Raw genomic sequence first — 22,459 nt, forward strand, 5'->3', positions numbered from 1 at the left:
ACTGGAGAGACAAGGATACACCTTTTACAAGGAAATTGGAGGCTGCCTTCTCGGAGACAGGCACCAAACTCAGCCGCACCCAAACACAGCACCACGTCAGACTTCCCGTTGATATCGCTGCCAGCATTTTTGTGTGCTTCAGTAGTTGATGACACCTTGGTTTTACAGGTATAAGGCCTCAGTCACCTTTGACCAGTGTCCAGCACGGTGCCAGACCATAATGAGTGTATGTGGCATTGCCTGCTCAGCCCCACCCACTTCCTTTAGAAACTGTTTCTCTCTCCCCACCACTTAATCTTTATGGAATTCTAATCTAATCCCATTGCAATGGTCATAATTGAATGCCTTGATTTGATCGTGTGCGTTTTCAAGTTGGGCTAGGTGCCTTCTTTTAGATTTTTCAGCTTGGAACCACAGTGGCCAAAAGCTATAAGGCATAAATCTTAGAAGATGCCTGTTGTCAGGTTTTCCGCCATGGGGAAATAGGCAGTCTGCAGCAGGGGAAGGAAAAAGCTAACACCAGGAAGAAGGGAAAAGGTAGAGAAAGAATCCACACCATATTAAGTTCCTGGCTCCAGTGGTTCCTAGGGTCTGCTACATCCCTGCCCTTTTAGTGGGTTTATTGCTCTGGGAGAAAACCCAGTATCCTTCAAGCATACGTCCTTTTTTTTTCTTTTCTTTTCTCTTTAAATTGTATGAATTGAGTTTCTGTCACTTGCAGCCAAAGGATCCTGACTCTTCTCTGGCACTTGGAGGCACTTTGTAAGTGTTTGCTGGATTACAAATGAGTAGTTTCTCAGTGTCCAAATTCAGAGTATCATGAGGCTGGAAGATGTTGGAAAGGCTGCTTGGTTTATCCCTCATTCTGGGGGCACTCCAGTCAAGGAGAAAGTGCTCTTAGTTTTTATTATTATTATTTTTTGCGGTACACGTGCCTCTCACTGCTGTGGCCTCTCCCGTTGCGGAGCACAGGCTCTGAACGCGCAGGCTCAGCGACCATGGCTCACGGGCCCAGCCGCTCTGCGGCATGTGGGATCTTCCTGGACAGGGGCACGAACCCATGTCCCCTGCATCGGCAGGCGGACTCTCAACCACTGCGCCACCAGGGAAGCCCAGTGCTCTTATTTTTAAAGCCCTCCTGGAAGATTTTATAACCTTCCCGGGTTACTTAACAAAGGAGATGAGAGGAACATGGACAATCATGACATCTTGAATTTCTCCTTCTTCCTTAAAAGTCCCCTGCATTCCATTCCCAGTCTTAATGATTTTCCACTTCTTATTCTAAAAATGTTATTTTAAATCTTTAAATCTTTCATCTCTTTCAATCTTCATGTCATATAAAATCTATCTGTATTTCCCAATTTTTTTTTGGTTAATAAGATTATATGTTGTTCCCTGATTACTCTTCCTGGTAATTATAGCAGCTCATCATTATGGGGTATACGATACACATTCTTTTACCCAGCAAATATTTCCTGAGAGCCTTGTATGTGGCAGGCACTATGCTAAGAGCTGTGACACAGAAACATTATAGCTAGTTCCTCAGAGAAAATGAATCACTTAAAACCTAGTCTAAACCTGATATGGAATCTTATCTGTCTGAGTGAAATAATAACAGCTTCTGTCCTTATTTTCTTCATTGATTCATTCACTGTTCAGTCATTCAACAAATATTTTTGAGTTTCTATTTTAGGGGTATTGTTCTGGCTCTGGGTTTACAGAGTTGTTTGAACCAGGTCTCTACATTCTAGTGGGAGAAGAGAGAAAAAAAGCAAGTTGACAATTAACTAATCATTTCAGACAGTATCAGATAGTGATAACTGCCATGATTAAAAGAGGCAGAATAAAGTATTAAGCGTCCTGGATTGTAGGTAGGCTATTATAGATGAGATAATCAAAGGGGTTTTCTCTGAAAAGGGGGCATTTAAACAGAGTTTATGCAAAAGGTTGAGCCATGCAAAAATCTGATCTGCATAGCAGCCCTGCCAGATGGCCTGAGGAACTGCACTAGATGGTCTCTGGAATTCCTTCCGGTTAAAAAAAAAAAAGCCCAGAATTTTACCCTTCCTACCTAGTTCCTGTTTTACAACAGTTTTTATGTTTCTTCTCAAAACCTTTACCAGCATCTGTAACTTCCAGATGCGGAGCCCAGAATTAGTCTCTAGTGAGGTTCTGTCAACATTACGACTCATGGCTCCAGCAACTTATGTTCATGTCTGTAAATGCCAACATGATACTTAATAAAAGCTACCATCTAGCCCTCCCTCATTCCAGGAAGAGCCTAAGATGCCAGACACAGACAAGTTATGATCTTTCCGAGAAAAAGAAGTAGTTTTGGGGAGCACTAAATGAGCACCCCAGTGCCATGGTTATATATAAACCTTGGTTTCTCCATCTGTAATTTGGAGTGGTCTAAATAGACAAAATATTACCTTCATAATTTAAACTCACAGGAAAGAGACTATAGTCCAAATCCTTACACAAGGAAGCCTACCAGATACTCAGTGTCCTTTGGTTTCAGTAGAATGTATTGATTTTGATTACTGCTAGAGTTGGTGGACCATCATATGGGCATTGAGAACCTTGGTTGTGAGGATTTACTTTTTCTTCTACTGGTCACTGTGACACGACTACAAATTACATTCTGAGATTGAGAATATTTGGGCCACACTAGCAGTGTGACCTTAGACCACTTGTATGAGTGCCAGCTTGTAGTTTCATTTCTCACATGAGATGTTTTTCACCCTCTCTCCATCGGTGCCGAGACCGGGGCACGCAAGATTTTTTGCTGTCTCTCTCTGGGTGGTGAGTTTATTTCTTGTTTACTTCTGTATGGAAAGTGTGGCCCTTTGGTGTCTCAGCTTTATGTAGGGGTCTCCCATTAGATTCTTCATCTTGGGCATTAAAAAAAAAATTATGTATTTATTTGGCTGCGTTGCGTCTTAGTTGCATCACACGGACTCAGTAGTTGTGGCACACGGGCTTAGTTGCCCCACGGCATGGGGGATCTTAGTTCCCCGACCAGGGATGGAACCCGCATCCCCTGCATTGGAAGGCAGATTCTGTACCACTGGACCACCAGGGAAGTCCCTTCTTTATTGGTATATAAAATAATGGTGCATCTTTTCATGGATGGCATCTTAGATAGGGTAACATACAGTGATTAATTAGAAAGTCTAGCACTTTGGAAATGGAATGTGAGATGGTATGTGGAATGAGGGTGCCACAGCAGGGGAGAAAGCCACTGAAAAGGGATGTGGCAGCAAATGAAAATACTACTTCATTTTCTACAGTCAGTCAGAAAAGAATAAGAATCTGACTTGACTGATACAGTGCCATTATTATAACTATTGACTGTGGGAACACTGGGAGACTGAATGCCTGGGGGAGAGATATGATACTAGTGAGACCTTGTACTTTAGATAGATGTCAAAGGCCCAAGCATAGCTAGGAGAGTGGCTCCAAGGTTTACATTTCATTGGTACCCGTAGCTTCAAATACCACCTTTAGACTGATGACTCCTAGACATGACCCTCCAGTCCAGATCTCTCTTCCTAGGGCCAGACCATATATTCAGCTAGAAACTACCAAGATTTACCAACCTTGCCAGATTATTGCAAAAGCCTCTAACTGATCTCTCTCCAACTGGTGTTTCCTCCTTCCACTCAGCTGCCATTGTTTGTTCTTTCTCAGACCCAGTTCTGATCATGCTTTTCTCCAGCTTATTCAGTTAAGTATTACACAGCCAAATAATCCAAATAATGTCATAACCGGTATTTTGCACACGACTTTATGATCACACTTATCATATGGTGTTGTAATGCTTTGTTTCCACGTTGTCTTTCTCATTGGACTGTGAGTTTCTACAGAAAAGTATTATGTTGGAATCTTTTTTGTAAGCCTTCCATACAGTACACAATAGGAACTCAAGTATGAGTATGAATGAGAGCAAATGTTGGATTGGGCTGAGGTACCTTCTTGTTAAACATTATTAACTCCTTTTAAAACCACCACTGTGGAACTTCCCTGGTGGTGCAGTAGTTAGGAATCTGCCTACCAATGCAGGGGACACGAGTTCAATCCCTGGTCTGGGAAGATCCCACATGCCATGGAGCAACTAAGCCCATGCGCCACAATTACTGAGCCTGTGTGCCACAACTACTGAAGCCCATGCACCTAGACCGTGCTCCACAAGAGGAGAAGCCACCGCAATGAGAAGCCCGTGCACCACAACGAAGAGTAGCCTCCACTTACCACAACTAGAGAAAGCCCACGTGCTTTCCCTAGCAGCAGACCCAAAGCAGCCAAAAAAAACCCAAAGCAGCCAAAAAAAACCTCCACACTGCCACATTTCTAATTAATTTATCAACTCCTTAATACATCACCACTGTTGACTCTTGTGTAATATTCTACAAGAAAAAAAAAAGACTTCTAAGCACAGAATTAACCCTAAAGTAAGAGCCCTCCAAACACAATTTCAGATCCATCAGGTAATACTGCATTTAAAGTGAATTAATAATTTATATATACTGAGAGCTAGGTGCTAAGGTGCTGTACATAATTACTTCCTTTAATTGTATGGCAACCCTATAAGGTATATTACTATCTTGGTGTTACAGATGAGGAAACTCAGCCAGCGTGAGTAGAGTCCAAGCGTATAACCACTATAGTTCCTCACCCCCTTAGAGGCTGCCCTTTTGCACTAGATCCAATATCGAGTGCTCTTTAAAATCAGCTTATGGACAATTCTCCTAGGAAACCCTCTCTTCACTTCCCCACCCCTCCTACTACCCTGTGCATACCTCTATCACAGCACTTCTAACGTTTCATTGTGATTATCTGTCAACCTACCTCTGCTGCCCAATTAGATCACAAACTTCTCAGGAGCAGAAAACAATGATATTCACTGTTGGATCTACAACACCCAACACAATGCCTATTGCTCAGTAGGTTTTCACAGAATGTTCATTGAATTAAATTAAAGTAAATGACACAGGTCAATGGAACAGAACAGAGATCCCAGAAAAAAATCCACGCATACATGGTCAATTAATTTACAACAAAGGAGCCAAGACTATACAATGGGAAAAGGACAGCCTCTTCAAGAAATGGTATTGAGGGGCTTCCCTGGTGGCGCAGTGGTTGAGAATCCGCCTGCCTATGCAGGGGACATGGGTTCAATCCCTGGTCCGGGAAGATCCCACATGCCCAGAGCAACTAAGCCCGTGCGCCACAACTACTGAGCCTGTGCTCTAAAGCCCATGAGCCACAACTACTGAAGCCTGCGTGCCTAGAGCTCATGCTCCGCGACAAGAAAAGCCCCCACAATGAGAAGCCCACGCACTGCAACGGAAGAGTAGCCTCCGCTCACCGCAACTACAGAAAGCCCACGTGCAGCAACAAAGACCCAACACAGCCAAAAATAAATAAATAAAATAAATTTAAAAAAAAAAAAAAAAAAGAAATGGTATTGAGAAAACTGGGCAGCCACATGCAAAAGAATGACACTTGGACCACTATCTTACACCATACCAAACATTAACTAAGACTTGAATGTAAGGCCTGAAACCATAAAGCTCCTAGAAGAAAACATAGGCAGTGAGCTCCTTGACACCTGGCTTGGTGATGATTTTTTGAAACTGATACCAAAAGCAAAAGTAATAAAAGCAAATTAAACAAGTGGGATTACATCAAACTAAAAAGCTTCTGCACAGCAAAGGAAACCATCATCAAAATGGAAAGGCAACCTACTGAATAGGAGAAATAATTGCAAATCATATATTCAATAAGGAGCTAATATCCAAAATATGTTAAAAAAAAAAACTCATACACCCCGAAAAAAAAAAACAACCCAACAATCCCATTAAAAATCTTTGTCTGAGAAGACATTTTTCCTAAAAAGACATACAGATGGCTAACAGGTAGATGAAAAGATGTTCAACATCATTAATCACCAGGGAAATGCAAATCAAAACCACAATGAGATAAACCTCACACCTGTCAGATGGCTACTGTCAAAAAAACAAGAAATAACAAGTGTTGGCAAAGATATGAAGAAAAGGAAACTCTTGTGCACTCTTAGTAGAAATGTAAATTGGTGCAAACACTATGAAAAGCAGTATGGAGTCTCCTCAAAAAACTGAAAATAGAACTATCATAAGATCCAGTAATCCTACTTCTGGATATTGATCTGAAGAAAATAAAAACACCAACTTGAAAATATATCTGCACAGCCATGTTCATTGCAGCATTATTTACAATAGCCAAGATATGGAAACAACCTAAGTGTCCACCAATGGATGAATGGATAAAGAAATTACATACGCACACACACGAATATTATTTGGCCATAAAAAGAATGAAATCTTGCCAACAACATGGATGGACCACAAGGCAATTATGCTACGTGAAATAAATCAGACAAAGACAAATACCATATGATCTCATTTTTTTATGTGGAATCTGAAAAAACAAAACAAAGCTCAAACTCATAGATACAGAGAACAGATTGATGGTTACAAGAGGCAAGGGGTGATGGGGAGTAGAAGAAATAAGTGAATTTTATTTCATCTTAAATAAATTGGATTTAAAAATTTTTAAATGACCATATCTATGAACTGGTTACAGATTAATTCATTTGGGTTATCTTCATAATCAGTAATGACTGCTAGAATGAACAAAATCAAAAAGAAATGTTTTAAGTCAATGGAAAAATTACTCCTGTCCTTTGTGCAGCTATATAAGCAGAGAACCCCTCACTTCTTTTTTTTTTAACATCTTTATTGAAGTATAATTGCTTTACATTGTTGTGTTAGTTTCTGCTGTATAACAAAGTGAATCAGCTATATGTATACATATATCCCTATATCCCCTCTCTCTTGTGTCTCCCTCCCACCCTCCCTATCCCACCCCTGTAAGTGGACACAAAGCACCGAGCTGATCTCCCTGTGTTATGCAGCTGCCTCCCACTAGCTATCTATTTTACATTTGGTAGTGTATATATGTCCACGGCACTCTCTCACTTTGTCCCAGCTTACCCTTCCCCCCTCCGTGTCCTCAAGTCTATTCTCTATGTCTGCATCTTTATTCCTGTCCTGCCCCTAGGTTCTTCAGAACCATTTTTTCTTTTTTAAGATTCCATATATATGTATTAGCATACTGTATTTGTTTTTCTCTTTCTGACTTACTTCACTCTGTATGACAGACTCTAGGTCCATCCACCTCACTACAAAACAGCTCAATTTTGTTCATTTTTATGGCTGAGTAATATTCCACTGTATATATGTGCCACATCTTCTTTATCCATTCATCTGATGATGGACACTTAGGTTGCTTCCATGTCCTGGCTATTGTAAATAGAGCTGCAATGAACATTGTGGTACATGACTCTTTTTGAATTATGGTTTTCTCAGGGTATATGCCCAGTAGTGGGATTTCTGGGTCTTTTCTATCTCCATTTCCTCACTCCTTTCTCACTTTTTCCTTTTTCTTTCAATTTAAGGAAAAAAAATCTCATTTTACCTTATTTAAAGTCTTCTAAGCAATAAAGTCTTGGTATAAAATAAAATGCTCAGAATGTTGCACATTTACCTTTATAGGAGTTTTTATATTTATATATTATAATAATTTATGTATTGTTAGTTTTAAATAATCTAGAAATAGTGCTGGTGAATTTTCATTTCAGTGTGGAACCCAAAGACTGAAAGAGTGACCCCAACTGTTCCCTGTTATCAAAGATCATCTGGTCCCCACTGAACTCATGGACTGCACTGATCTAGCCCATCTACCAGATCCTATTTTTTTTTTTTTTTTTTTTTTTTTTTTTTGTGCGGTACACGAGGCTCTCACTGCTGTGGCCTTTCCCGCTGCAGAGCGCAGGCTCCGGACGCGCAGGCTCAGCGGCCATGGCTCACGGGCCCAGCCACTCCGCAGCATGTGGGATCCTCCCGGACCGGGGCACGAACCCATGTCCCCTGCATCAGCAGGCGGACTCTCAACCACTGTGCCACGAGGGAAGCCCTACCAGATTCTTAAACCTCTTCAGGGAATGAGATTCTAAAATTTAATAGTCCATTGAGTGGAGAAAATTGTCTTTCTTTTCCTAGTGAGAAAAATGATTTTTACATTCCTTATAACTCAAATGTTTCTGCTGAAATAGAAGGAAGCTTATTTTCTTTTGTTTGGTTCTCAGCCAAGTTAGAGAATAAATTTTAATATGCATATTAACATAATAACTCCCTTCCATGAACTTCACAAAGGGCATCAAAGAACAGCATTGTCAATTCCCCCTGGATCCTAGACCAAGAGGTTTAGTTACAATAACAAGATTTTAAAGATCAGGTCTGATTATTAGTAAGATTATTTGGCCATACACACATATTCCTTTAGTTCCACTTTGGAATGGGTATGAGACGAAATTATCCCTGCACCAAACAGTAGATAGAATAAAATAAATTAATTAATTAAATAAATAAAGCAAATGGAGGGAAGCCCTAGGCTAACTCATTGCCCTTGGGGGCAACAAAGCCTGCCCCCAGAACTGGACTCCTTATTTCTCTTCTACTTTCCAAAGGTTTCTCAATATTGAAACTGATGCCCTCTCTTTTAACACAAAAATTTCACAACCTCCTCGAAAGTCACTAATATGCGAAAGATAACTAATAGTTTTTGGCTAGAGTCTAAGTTTCTGAACACCCTCACCAGCTAAAAAGACTTTGTTCAAATTTACTTTCATTATGTTCTATTTTAACACAATAAGAATATTTTATTTTAAATATGTGTACATGCAAAATATTGAAATATTGCATGCACTTTCTAACTGCACTCCTCCCCCATAGATCATGATATGTTCCTCCTGGGAATCCCTGGGCTTTCTAGTTTTGCTCTGGCCAGACTCCCTTCTATGGGCAGCCCTTTGAAACTTGTTCCACGATGGGGCTTTGCCATAGGTAACCAGACTTCCAAGATGATGAACTCCTGCCCGTGACATTTTCAAGTGTCTCCTTTCCCCTCCATACACACTCCTGCACCTCCCTCCCCACTGCTGCTGTGCTCCACTTTGGGCTCCAGCTGTGGACTGGAACACCAGGGCTGACTGCTGTTAAGACTCATTCACTGACTTTGCCACACTCTTGGGTCTAGTCAGCCTTCCTACCCTCTACCATCCACCGCCCAAGCCTTGTCTATCCTTGTGGGCGAGTTTCATGCCAGAGCCTGCTTCCCATTCCAAACACATGACACACGCCGATAACAGGCTGAGAGAACAGAGGCCTCTGCCTGGAGCAAGCACATGGCATTCCTTACCCTGAGAAAACACAAGACGAGGCTTGGCCTGGCTTGGTTTGGAGCCATTTTTATCCCTCAGAAGGTAGAGGATTCCACAGAGGAATTGCTACTTTGGACTTAACTCTAACAAGGTTGAGGTGATTGATTGCAAGGAAATATGAGATATACTGTGTTGAATAAGAACTGGGCACTGTTTACAATCAAAGAGGCAGAGTAGGGTAGTGGAAAGAGCTCCAACTACATGCTCAGAAAGACCTCAGTTCAATTCCCAACTTGGTGTGAACCTGGCGAACTTATTTAACATGTGTGAGTTCAATTTCCTCATTCATATAATGGGGATAATAACTCTACCTATTTTGTAGGGTTGCTGTAAAGAGGAAATGTGAATTCACAGTGTCCAGCATGTAGTAGGGAACACAATAAGTGCTCAGCTGATCATTTATGAGCATACAGTATGAGTTTGACAAATGTTAGTTTAAAAAGTCAGCTTTCCAAATGTTAAATGAAAATTTGTTTGCTCCTGCGGTCAGAGACTCTAAATGGAAACCATGAGTGCTATTGCATCAATCCTTGTAGGATTTTTTCTTTTGTGCCATTTGGCTAATTAAATATTTTATTCTTTAAAAATTAATGGGTCAAGGACTTCCCTGGTGGTGCAGTGGTTAAGAACCTGCCTGCAATGCAGGGGACACGGGTTCAATCCCTGGTCCGGGAAGATCCCACATGCCGCGAAGCAACTAAACCCATGCACCACAACTACTGAGCCTGCGCTCTAGAGCCCGTGCGCCACAACGAAGCCTGTGCGCCTAGAGCCCACACTCTGCAACAAGATAAGCCACCGCAATGAGAAGCCCACATAGCTCAACAAAGATCCAATGCAGCCAAAAATAAATAAAAATAAATTAATTAATTAAAAAAATTAATGGGTCATGATAGTAAAATAAGTTTAAAAGCTGAACAATTTACCAAAAAATATATAAAAATGACTCTTAAACATATTGCAAATATGTCTGATCTCGTAATTTGAGAAATACAAATTTCAATTACACAGAGATGTAATTTCTCTAAAATTGATTTAAAAATAAAAACTACTACCACTGTTGTCGAAGCTGAGGGAAACGGGCACTTGCATACATTTCTGGTGATAATATAAATTAGAAAACTCTCATAAAGGGATATTTTGCAATATCTAATAAATATACATAGCTTAAAAAATATGGAACGCTTCACAAATTTGCATGTCACTCTTGGGCAGGGGCCATGCTAATCTTCTCTGTATCCTTCCAATTTTAGTATACATGCTGCTCTTATTATTGAGACAGATACTTTTATCTTCATTATAGAGCACAGGAGACCAAGATTCACAGGGGTTAAGTAACTTGACCAAAGTTACACAATTATAAAGTATCACAATTCTGAGTTTATCCCTGTGATTCTAGCAACCCGATATGGTCAGAGTGTTATCTCATGCTTATCAGAAGTTCTTATTGGTAGTTACATAGGGATTTGATTAATAGACAAGAAAAATTAGTAATTTTTCAATAAATCGTTCACACCTGGTAGCAGCATTTGAAATTACCAACATGAAGACAGACAGTATTTAAAGAGGTCTTTAGCATTCTAAAACACAATTATCTTTGTCTCTTTGACAGGCAATTCATTGAAAAAAAGAAGTTGAGGTATTGTTTTTTTAGATTAAAAGAGCCAAAACTGCAATGTGTCACTTGATTTGATTTCGTTTTGTCAAAGCCATGATAGACATGTTGGCAACAAATTGGGGAATTTGAATATGGACGAAGTGGAGAAAACAAGCAGGAATTATTGTTCATTTTTTGTTACTTTTGATAAAGGTGCTATCCTTAGAAGGAGAGTTTTGCAGGGGTGGGGTGCAGAGCTGCAAGTGGTAAAATGAACTATTAGTGGTAAAATGTCATGTGTCTTTATTTTTAAATGATTGAGCTAAACAATATGTAAATAGAGGAAATGTGACAAAATATTGACAATTGTAGACCCTATAGGTGGAGGATACATAGGTGTTCTTTGCGCTACTAGTCCTACTTCTCTGTATATTTTAATGTTTTCATAATAGAATAGAGATTTAAGAAAAGGCCCTTGAAAATCACTGATCTAAAGGGAGGGCTTTAAAGTCATGCCATGGGGTTTGGCTCCTGACAAGGCTTGTATCAAAGACTGAGAGGAAGACAGAGGACCAGATAGTCAAACTTGGGAGGACTAATGATTGATGGAATCTAGATTTGAAAATGGCTGGAATCTAGCCAGGGGAACTTTAATAAGGAAGAATATAGTCATGTATATAGGTTTTTAAAATATTAGCAGCCTGAGGAAAGCATTCAGAACAGCTATTCTCACTAAAAGGACAAAAAGGCTTTAGTTGGTGGCAAGTCAATGTGAGAGAATGAAGTGATGTAGCTGCTAGGACAACTAATGCCCTTTTAGTCTCATTTCTGGAAGCAGGAGATCCAGAACAAGGGAGAGTGATGGTCACACAGCCACATCCGGCCAGGTCACATCTGGAGTTTTAGATTCCACTCTAAGTCCCTTGTTTTGAGTGGCACTGGGATAGGTCCAGAGAGGATGACTGGGCCACATCATACTAGCCAAAGAACCTGGGGCTCATAAGTTTAAAAAAAGACTAAGGGTCAAAAAGTCCACAAATAATACATGCTAGAGAGGATGTGGAGAAAAACATTTGTATGCTGTTGATGTGAATGTAAATTGGTGTATCACTATGGAAAACAGTATGGAGTTTCCTTAAAAAACCTAAAAATAGAACTACCATATGACCCAACAATTCCACTCCTAGGCATATATCTGGAAAAGACAAAAACTCTAATTCGAAAAGACACATGCACCCCAATGTTCATTGTAGCACTATTTACAATAGCCAGGTCATGGAAGCAACATGAATCTCCATTGACAGATGAATGGATAAAGAAGATGTGGTACAATGTACAATGGAATACTACTCACCCATTAAAAAGGAATGAAATAATGCCATTTGCAGCAACATGGATGGACCTAGATTATCATACTAAGTGAAGTAAGTCAGACAGACAAAGACAAATATTATATATCACTTATATGTGGAATCTAAAAGAATGATACAAATGAACTTATTTACAAAACAGAAATAGACTCAAAGACATAGAAAACAAACCTAAGGTTACCAAGGGGGAGGTGGGGGAAGGGATAAACTAGGAGTCTGGGATTAACAGATACACACTACTGTATGTAAAGTAAGTAAACAACAAGGACCTACTGTATAGCACAGTAGTAACCTATGAAGGAAAAGAATTGGAAAAAGAGTGTATACGTAACTGAATCACTTTGCTGTACACCTGAAACTAACAAAATGCTGTAAATCAACTATACTTCAAGTACATAATTAACTATTCATTTATTTTTAAAAAGACTAAGGAGAACATGGTCATGCCACCAAATATTTCAAGGGTTTTGTGCAAGAGACTAGTCCCATGCAGGCAGTGCCATAAAAAAGAAGCAGGTGCACTTGTTACAATAAAATGAAGCATTTTTGTAGCAGTGCCCAGGAAAGGACTGTGTTTGTTAAATGGACAGCTTGCGTGGATCATTACTGCTCCTGTTTAATGTAAGGAGAACACTGGGGAACTGATGCAAAGAGAGAGGAAAAATAAGTGAAAGTGCTTTGAAAAGCTTAAAATGCTACATAAGCTTGAGACATTTGTTACTACTTGCCAGAACTAGCATTTCAGTAGCAAAACTTCCAAGGGCCAGAGATAAAATTTATCTTTGACCTGGATGCTTGCCTGAACCTTGTATATAGTATCAAGGACTCCTTTGTCTGTTTTTTCAGGAAGATGAGTAATTATGTTGATAGTTTATCAGATTTCCAATTCCAAAGCTAGAAATCTCCCTGGCAACTCTTGAAGGGTTTTTTTTTTCTTTTCTTTTCTTCATTTCCTCTTTTTTTTGTTGTTTTTGAGTCAATGAAAAACGTTCATGTGGTTTAAAACTCAAAGAGTAAAGAAGGGTGTACTATGAAAAATCTCCTTCTGTCAATTTCTGTCCTCTAGCCATTCAGTTCCACTCCTAAGAGCCAACTGATGTTACCCAGTATCTTTCTTGTTTTTTAGACACTCTTACTCTTCATGTAGTTTTCTCCATGTGAGAATCTAGGAAGCAAGGAGAGAGTCCTCCTCTCTGTCCTCCTCCTTGCTCCTCTCAGATTCTCAGCAAGGGATCTGAAAGTCACTGCCTCTCTGGCCATGTGACATCCCATAGGATGGTCACTGTTACACAGGACCCAGGGGAGGCCTATCCCAAGAGGTTTCGGAACAAGTTTTCCTCGAAACTGCAAACATTTGCCAATGCCTTATTTCAGCATTCTGCACTCCACTGGCCAGGCAGTTAAACCTCTTGCCAAAGACTCTGCAAGGAACAAGAGATAACATTGTGTGTGGGTGAATATGTCTATTTCGCCTCTGACCAACTTTCCTGACGAGGTCACACAATTGCACCTTTGTTCCTGTCCAGAGGGCTGGACAGTTGGTGCTATGAGAACGTTATTGCTGCAATCACCAGGGTTCAGTTTATAGCAGAGAGTAACTCATGCTTATTCCCATACTGGCCTGTACACATGCTCTTCATTTGTGTATATGTGTGTTGTTTCTCCAATGATAAGTTAGTCAAAGGCAGGGTCCTAATACCTAAACCCTTTGTATCCTCAGATCCCCGAATATAAGGATCTCACCTCTTATTTTTTTCATATTGCTTAGCAACTGAGAAATGGATTTTCTTCCTTCTAAGTACCTCTTGCGTATGTGTCTGGGTAGCTCCCATGGGGATAGGGTGGGAGCATGAGATATTGTTCTCATCCTCATGAAGTGACACATTTTTCTAGAGAGGCAAGAATTACACGTATGATATAGGGACAGTACTTACTAAGGTGAGAAATTAAGATGGGCTTGAGGGGGACATGGTTGAAACATGATTGATCATCTCAGTTTTTTCTAGAGATTAGTTAAGTTTTATCCATTTCTTTAATCTTGATTCTTAAGACTGTAGTTTATAGATTCATTAACAGAAACAAGTTTGTGCTTCCTCTTCTTCCTGGACATTTTCTGTATTCTGTTGGGCAGGGCCGTCCTCATCCTTCAGACCTCCCCCAACCGGAGTAGCTACATCCACACAGGCATTCTAGACAGGGCTTCCTTAGGAGGAGACAAGGCCATTCTGCCAACCCTGTTACACTTCTGCTCCCTGGAGTTATATGATTCTTGCACATTTTCAGGTAGATGGGCAGCTCTAATGTGTAATACCACAGGGCCCAGGAGCCAACAGACCCTTGACAGGCCTCCTATGAGCTTTGACAGTTGGGGGCCAGGGAAAAGATGAGTGACCCTGATGAAGGCAGAGGCAGTAAAGGCCTGTGGGATTTCCCAGGGTTAAACTGGGGACTGGAGGTGACAATGGCTTTGTGTTACATACTTGATTTGTTGCATGGATTCTCCTAAATACAGAATTTCTCTCCATTTCTGGCAGTAAAAGAATTGTGCTGAGGGGCTTCCCTGGTGGCGCAGTGGTTTAGAATCTGCCTGCCAATGCAGGGGACAAGGGTTTGAGCTCTGGTCTGGGGAGATCCCACATGCCGTGGAGCAACTAGGCCCTGAGCCTGCGCGTCTGGAGCCTGTGCTCCGCAACAAGAGAGGCGGTGACAGTGAGAGGCCCGCGCACCGCGATGAAGAGTGGCCCCGCTCACCGCAACTAGAGAAAGCCCTCGCACAGAAACGAAGACCCAACACAGCCAAAAATAAATAAGTTAATTAAAAAAAAAAAAAAAAGAATTGTGCTGATTGATTGTTTTTTAAGTTCCCTGTTGGGGTGAAAGAAGATAAAAAGTAGGAGTAAGTCTGACTCATGTCTGTAGATTTTTATTATAACAAGCGTCATTTATTTTTAAAACAGCAAAATCTGGCTTTAGCCTTGAATCAAACAAGTCTACCCAAGATTATCCATGTTAAAAAATAAATCTGAAGGGCTTCCCTGGTGGTACAGTGGTTAAGAATCTGCCTGCCAATGCAGGGGACACGGGTTCAAGCCCTGGTATGGGAAGATCCAGCATGCTACGGAGCAACTAAGCCCATGTGCTACAACTGAGCCTGCGCTCTAGAGCCCGTGAGCCACAACTACTGAAGCCCACGCACCTAGAGCCTGTGCTCCATGACAAGAGAAGCCACCGCAATGAGAAGCCCACACAGCGCAACAAAGAGTAGCCCCTGCTCGCCGCAACTAGAGAAGAAGCCTGTGCGCAGCAACAAAGACCCAATGCAGCCAAATTAATTAATTAATTAATTAAAAAGTCAATACCACCAAATTTTGAAAAACTGCTGCTGCCTTCTCTCTAATCTCTGCCAAGGGACCAGATTTCTCAGGTAGGTGAGTTAAGCATCCTGGCATCCCTTTCCCTGGAAGGCTGGAGATGCAAGGGTATATGCTATATACTAGATGTTCTCAAAGCATGGTCTGGGGACCCCTGGAGTCTCTGAAATCCTTTTTGGGATTTCTGTGAGGTCAAAATTATTTTCATAATAACACTGAGATGTTATTTGCCTTTCTTACTTTTCTTGCCTCCCAAGGGTATGGTGGAGTTTTCCAGAGGCTACATGACATGTGATGATGTTATCACTCTGATAGAAACTGGAAGGTGTACTGTGTATTTTTGTGTTTTTAAATTTCTCCATTTTAATTTATAATATAATTGTCAGTGGATATAACCCACTATTTAGGAGTGCAAAAGGTTCCTAAGATCAAAAATTTTAAGAACCATGATATAGACCAGGAGTCCCCAACCCCCAGGCCGCAGACTGGTACCGGCCTGTGTCCTATTAGGCACCGGGCCGCACAGCAGGCGGTGAGAGGCGGGCTAGCGAGCAAAGCGTCATCTGCGGCTCCCCATCGCTCGCATTACTGCCTGAATCATCCCTCCCACCGCCTCACTGCCCCGGTCCGTGGGAAAATTGCCTTCCACAAGACTGGTCCCTGGTGCCAAAAAGGTTGGGGACTGCTGATATAGACCATCATTCTCAGTCACCATGCTAGAACACTAGCAAACACCATACTGTTATTCTTTTTGATGAGAGTTTGGAAACACCCAAGTATTCTAGATGAAGACTTCTTAAAGAGATTTAGGAAGCATTCTACCTGTCTAGGTATATAATATTCAGATTACCTCAAAAGCTCTAAATAATTGTGCTGGGGGCTTGTATCCTCCCCTAATGTATGGGTATAGGTGCCCCAAATCCTTTTACTGGATATGCTAATTTGCAAAAAAAAAAAAAAAAAGAGAAGGAAACATCTTTATCTGTGATTTGTCTGTCCTTTGACAATCATCTGAAATGGGATCATAATTCACGCATACAGCTTTCACCTTGAAAGGCAGTGCGTGCTATTTTTGGAATTCCTGAACTCTAAATGAACTGAAACCAAGAATCCATGGCCTACCAGGAATATAGGGCAATCAAGCAAGTTTTTCTGGTTTGGGAGTCTGTGTGTGTGCCTGTTTGTGCCCACGTGCGCACAAGAAATGAGGTCAGTTTGGTCACCAGGCCATTTGTTAGATATTTCTGAATCCCATTCTTCAAACACAGTCAGCACAGAGGTTGGTTCTCACATGTTGGTCCAGTGCCCATTTAGTCAGGAGCTTGAGATTCCATAAGGCCACTGCCTCCTAAGCAATGGAAGCGACCTTTTTGTTTTTTTAATAAATTTATTTATTTATTTTTATTTATTTATTTTTGGCTGCGTTGGGTCTTTGTTGCTATGTGCAGTCTTTATCTGCAGCAAAAGGGGGCTACTCTTCATTGTGGTGCGCGGGCTTCTCATTGCGGTAGCTTCTCTTTCTGCGGAGCACAGGCTCTGGGCGCGCGGGCTTCAGTAGTTGTGGCACGCGGGCTCAGTAGTTGTGACACATGGGCTTAGCTGCTCCGCGGCATGTGGGATCTTCCCAGACCAGGGCTCGAACCCGTGTCCCCTGCATTGGCAGGCGGATTCTTAACCACTGCGCCACCAGGGAAGTCCTGGCCTTTTGTTTTATACAAGCCCTCCTGAAGCTGGGCATGGAGCATGTGTGCCCATAAATATAATAGTTACAAGCCTAGACTCTTCCTTTGTCTCCCTCACACACATGGACTATGACAGAGTTGGAGATATATATCCTCAAACTAAAGTAACCAAACTACCAAATACAAGCATTTGTTTTGGATTCGACTGAACACAGATTAGATGAACATCTGTTATATGCAAGGCACTAAAGAAGGCGGCATGAGGAAAGCAAAACAGACACTGTTCCTGTCCTCAAGGGTGGCAACAGCTAATCACCTGTCATTTTCCAGTTACTGCATCCCAGTATCCTCTGTCATCTATCAGAGTTAACTGACAGAGATAAGGACAGAAGGGTGACCTCCATTTCTCTCTTTTATTCTTATTAGGCTGAATTCATGAGGGACCTCCTGGGGCCATCTCTAGCCCCCTGTCCTGAAGGAAGAAATAATTTTCACAGAAATTTCATGTCTTAGAAACAGAAAGATTTTGTCTATTATAAAGAATCTTTAGCAAAGTAAAATGAACGACACTCAATATGTTCCATTTTAATCAACATATCTTTATAATCATGGACATTAAACCATTTTGTTTTTAGGAGAAATGAGTGATAAGACAATGGCAAGAGCTAGAATTCTAGCAACAGTTAGGAAGGCAAAACTGAGCCATCATTTTTTTTTTTTTTTTTTTTTGCGGTACTTGGGCGTCTCTCTGTTGTGGCCTCTCCCGTTGTGGAGCACAGGCTCCGGACGCGCAGGCTCAGCGGCCATGGCTCATGGTCCCAGCCGCTCCGTGGCATGTGGGATCCTCCCGGACCGGGGCATGAACCCATGACCCCTGCATCGGCAGGTGGACTCTCAACCACTGCGCCACCAGGGAAGCCCCTGAGTCATCTTTTTCATGCTGAGAGGAAGTGATGAGAAGGCACTAGTGTCAGAAACTGGCTTGGTGAGGATGCTTTCTCTCTGAGAGTCTGGAAGCGGATGAGCTCCGACCACTCACTGCCTCATTGTCTTGCTTTCTGGGCAAGGAAGAGAGTTGCATGTCCTGCAGTGTGTCGTAGGCATCTGACAGCAGTCCACGGGAGACAGCTGTTCTGGGGCCCAGAATGGGCAGTCTGTAGCGAGCGCCCTCTGGAGGACAGTGTAAGAAGGAAGGACAAGGGCTCCTTAGAGTCTATTTTTAAAATCTACTCAAAATAACCTATGTCACCAAAGACTTCTTTAACCTTATAAAACAGCTTCAAAGTTCACATGAGAATCCATTTTACTAGAACCATCTTAGCCCCCACCAACTTGAGCTTTTACAAATCTTGACAAAGAGGCCAGAAAGGAGTGCTTAGAAACATAACTCAAATATTTGGAGACATTGCCAATTAAATTATAAATGAAGGGGGCTTCCCTGGTGGCGCAGTGGTTGAGAATCTGCCTGCTAATGCAGGGGACACGGGTTTGAGCCCTGGTCTGGGAGGATCCCACATGCCGCGGAGCAACTAGGCCCGTGAGCCACAACTACTGAGCCTGCGCGTCTGGAGCCTGTGCTCCGCAACAAGAGAGGCCGCGACAGTGAGAGGTCCGCGCACCGTGATGAAGAGTGGCCCCCGCTTGCCGCAACTGGAGAAAGCCCTCGCACAGAAACGAAGACCCAACACAGCAAAAATAAATTAATTAATTAATAAAACAAAGGACTAGTCTTTGCCAAAGAATGATTGAAATTTAAAAAAAAATTATAAATGAAGATAAAGTGTGTCTGGAGTTGTAACACAGGTCAAAGGGAAAAGAGGATTCAATTCTCAGAAGACTTTTCAGGGACACGTATATGGTTCTGCTCTTCAAACAAACGTGATCTTATGAAAGGCTACAGTAGTGGAAAAGTCTTGTATTTCAAAAGGAAACTTCATTTTATGAAATAATTTATTTTAGTGCTCCTTAAAATCCTTACCATCCTGACCTCTTCTTTGAATATGAGTTTATATACAGGAAGTTGGTTAATATTCAACTCTTTGAAAATACTCATTGTGCAGGAGAGTAAATCAGTGCATAAAATAGCATCTTCCCATTGGAAATCACTGAATGACTAAGGGAACTGGAGTCCTGAATTCTCTGGAAGAAGCTCTTTAGTCCAGCTGAATGAGAGCTAAGAGATGTCACAAGATCACAAACCTAGGACCCAGTTCAGTGTCATTGCTGTAATGAAGAGGAAACAGGTCCAGGGTCATGACGGACTGAGGACCAGAACCCAGATCTCCTTAATCCTAACCCTCTGTGCCATATCTCAGCACTGGGCCAGGTGGTAGACCTAAGTCAGGTGGTTAGTAGCTCTACCAATGTTTATGGACAAGAGCCTGTGAGTGTCATAGAACTCTGGACTCAAGGCCAAAGTCAAGATAAACAAATCCAGAAGAAACCCCATCACTTACTAGAGATAGGCTCTTTCCATTTACTTAGTCCTCACTAATAATTATTGAGGACATATCAAGTTTAGCTGAATCCAGAAAAATACTAGAGATTACTGTCATGATCAACAGAATGAGTTAGACAGTCACTGGCAGGGATGGTCGCTGGGATGAGTCAGCCATTTGGTGTTTGCAGCATGTCCACAGGCTACGTAGCACAGGGACATGTCTAAACTGTATAAACCAGTGGGGCTGGGGCAGTGTCAGCAGGTTTTCTGGGTCAGTCAAAGGTGAAGGCTGCTTGTACTGAGCATCTGGCTCTTGCGGGTGGTGGTGGGCAAAATGCTTCTCTGGTTTTAAAGGTGGGAACACAGAGACCCAGATAGTTTCAACAATATGGCCAAACCTGTCTAGCAAGACTAGGATGTGAATGCAGGTCTCTTTGCTCCTAGGATTTTTCTTTGACCTCAGAGAGCACACACAAGAGCAAAGCTCAGCTCAGAAGGGTTGCAACTGGAATCAACTGCAGATCTACCAAGCTTCAGCTCCATAAGCACTCTCTCTGAAGTCTCACCTCCAACACTGCTGCCCTTGAATGAACTCTATGGGCAAGAACGAGGTCTGTCCAGAACATAATGTGCTGATCTATGTGCACTGAGTCTAGTTCTCACACTGGTAATTGAAATACACTCCCAGGGTTAATAAATTGATGAAAGGCATCTTGTCACACGGTCCTGTAGAATCAGATAATAAACATTCCTGCTGAGGGAAGGGCATGTAATTGTGTGTGAGTGTGTGTACACGTGTATGTGTGTTTTATCCTTTGTGAGGCAGACCTGAAAAAAAATTCAGGTTTAAGGGAAACTCAGAATGAATGTATGGCTGGTACGGAGAACCCTGAAACCAACTGCACATGCCTGTCACCCAGTGTTCCCTAGGCTTCAGGAGAATGAAGTGGTTGCAGGCAGATGGGGGCAGCTTTCATTGGGAGGATGCTCTTAGCTCTTGGAAATTCAGTCCACTTTGGCTAAATGAAAGTCACGAGTGAGGCCAATATTTTTGGATACATAAGAAGGGATTGGGACTATAGCAGTCTTTCACTCCGCTAGAGTGGTTATCTCCTAACCTCAGCTGTCGCCTGAGTCTCTGGTCCTCCCTCTTGACATCCCTTCAAGGTATCCCTTCTACCCTCAAATGTCCTTTCTTGATGTCCTCTCAGTTCAGTTCTGGCTCTAGCTTCTCTGCAACCACCCAGGATAGAGATTAGACTTTCCCATCAGTACAAAGTGAACTTGATTTTCCTTACTGTGTGTATCAAATAAGAGAAAAACTGAAAGTGGCTTCAGTTAATCTGGGAGCAAATGAGAAGATGGACAAAGTTACTAAAGTGGCAGCCTATACTGCATTAAACCCTTGAATCATATCACTCCAAAGAATGACCCACCTCCTCTTTGCCAGCCCAGTGTTGGCTTCTCTAAAAGATAAGACTTAGGTCAATGCTGAAGCTGGAGATAGAGTTGTGCTGTCCTTTTTTTCCATACCAGCACATGAACATAAGAATAGCACTGGGAAGCTGCCAGGGGAAGGCAGGTGTTCTAGGGAGCCTGTGGAAGGGAGGGCTCAGGGCTTGGCGAGGCCATGCCTTGGGTGTGGGGACACATTTCCCTTCCCAGCTTAACTGGTACTATCAAGACTGCCTGAGAAGGGAATTATCTACTTTGTGCCCCATCCCTACAGACATTCTTCAGCAAGTGGATTATGGGGCTCTTTAGAAAGAATGGGGCAGAGCCCTGTGGCGTGGAGAGGACCTGGGAAGGAACACACCATGGATAAATGCAAGTGAGGCCTGAAGAGGGGACAGGTAGGGCTGGAGTGAAGGGAGGGCTGTGGACCTGGCGAAACAGGTCAATAAGCAGTACGTGAAAGAGAAGGGATGGAGAATGGGAATTTGTTCAGAAAATTTAGAAATTATCTTAGGTGTTACTCTGGGGGTGGTATGTCTCCCACTACAAGTACTCCAAAAGAAAGCAAACCTGTTGGGATGTCATCATGAGGACGTCTGGGTACAGTCTGGGCCTTTGGTGGATGAAGACTCATCATTCTGACTGGAAGAAGCAAGAATACACATTAGTGATTTGGCTAGAGCTTGGTGGAAAGGAATGTGTCATTGTACATTTTAAAACACAGGTGGTCTCTCGACCCCAGCACCTGTTAACCTGGTGCTCAGACCACCTGGGAGCAGTGTGAGATGACTGGCCAAAGACCACCACTTCTGAAGCTCTTTTTACTTTAGTAGTATTTTCATGGATTTTGATAAAACCTTCATTTTAAAAAATGTTTTATTCCACTGTCAGATAATATATGGTCTGAAAATAGAAGGGATTAAGGAGAGAATCTTCCAGTTCTCAGAAAAAAAAGTAACAACACTTCCAGATCAGTGCAAAACTGAGAATATTTTTTTAGAACCTTCCAATTCTCAAGAAAAATGTCTTGATCACTCCCTATTTCTCCTGGTGGCTGAGACTGTGGAAGTGACCTTCAACCAAAAGGTATATAAGCTCAAACCATTTCTACATTATTTTAAATTGTTTTATTTCTAAAGACTGACCAATCTGTAAACTTGTATGGGCAATCTACATCTCTACATTCATTTCCTGGTATCTACTTCCACAGAGATTTTCC

The 22,459-nt window shown here is 41.9% G+C and overlaps 1 protein-coding gene across 1 annotated transcript in view; it reads right to left on the reverse strand.

The window, feature by feature from the left end:
* Positions 1-16,784: 16,784 nt before the first annotated feature.
* Positions 16,785-22,459, reverse strand: part of LOC307178620 (uncharacterized protein C1orf105) — a gene marked incomplete at its 5' end in the record, with an annotated part of 21,639 nt that continues 15,964 nt past the window's right edge. The window contains 2 exons of the mRNA XM_079906975.1: positions 16,785-18,515; positions 21,811-21,882. Of these exons, the coding sequence (XP_079763101.1) occupies positions 18,316-18,515; positions 21,811-21,882 (272 nt within the window). The 3' untranslated portion in view covers positions 16,785-18,315. The remainder of the gene's footprint in view (positions 18,516-21,810; positions 21,883-22,459) is intronic.

Source organism: Stenella coeruleoalba (genome assembly GCF_951394435.1).
Source record: "Stenella coeruleoalba genome assembly, chromosome: 1".
NCBI classification, from domain to species: Eukaryota; Metazoa; Chordata; class Mammalia; order Artiodactyla; family Delphinidae; genus Stenella; species Stenella coeruleoalba.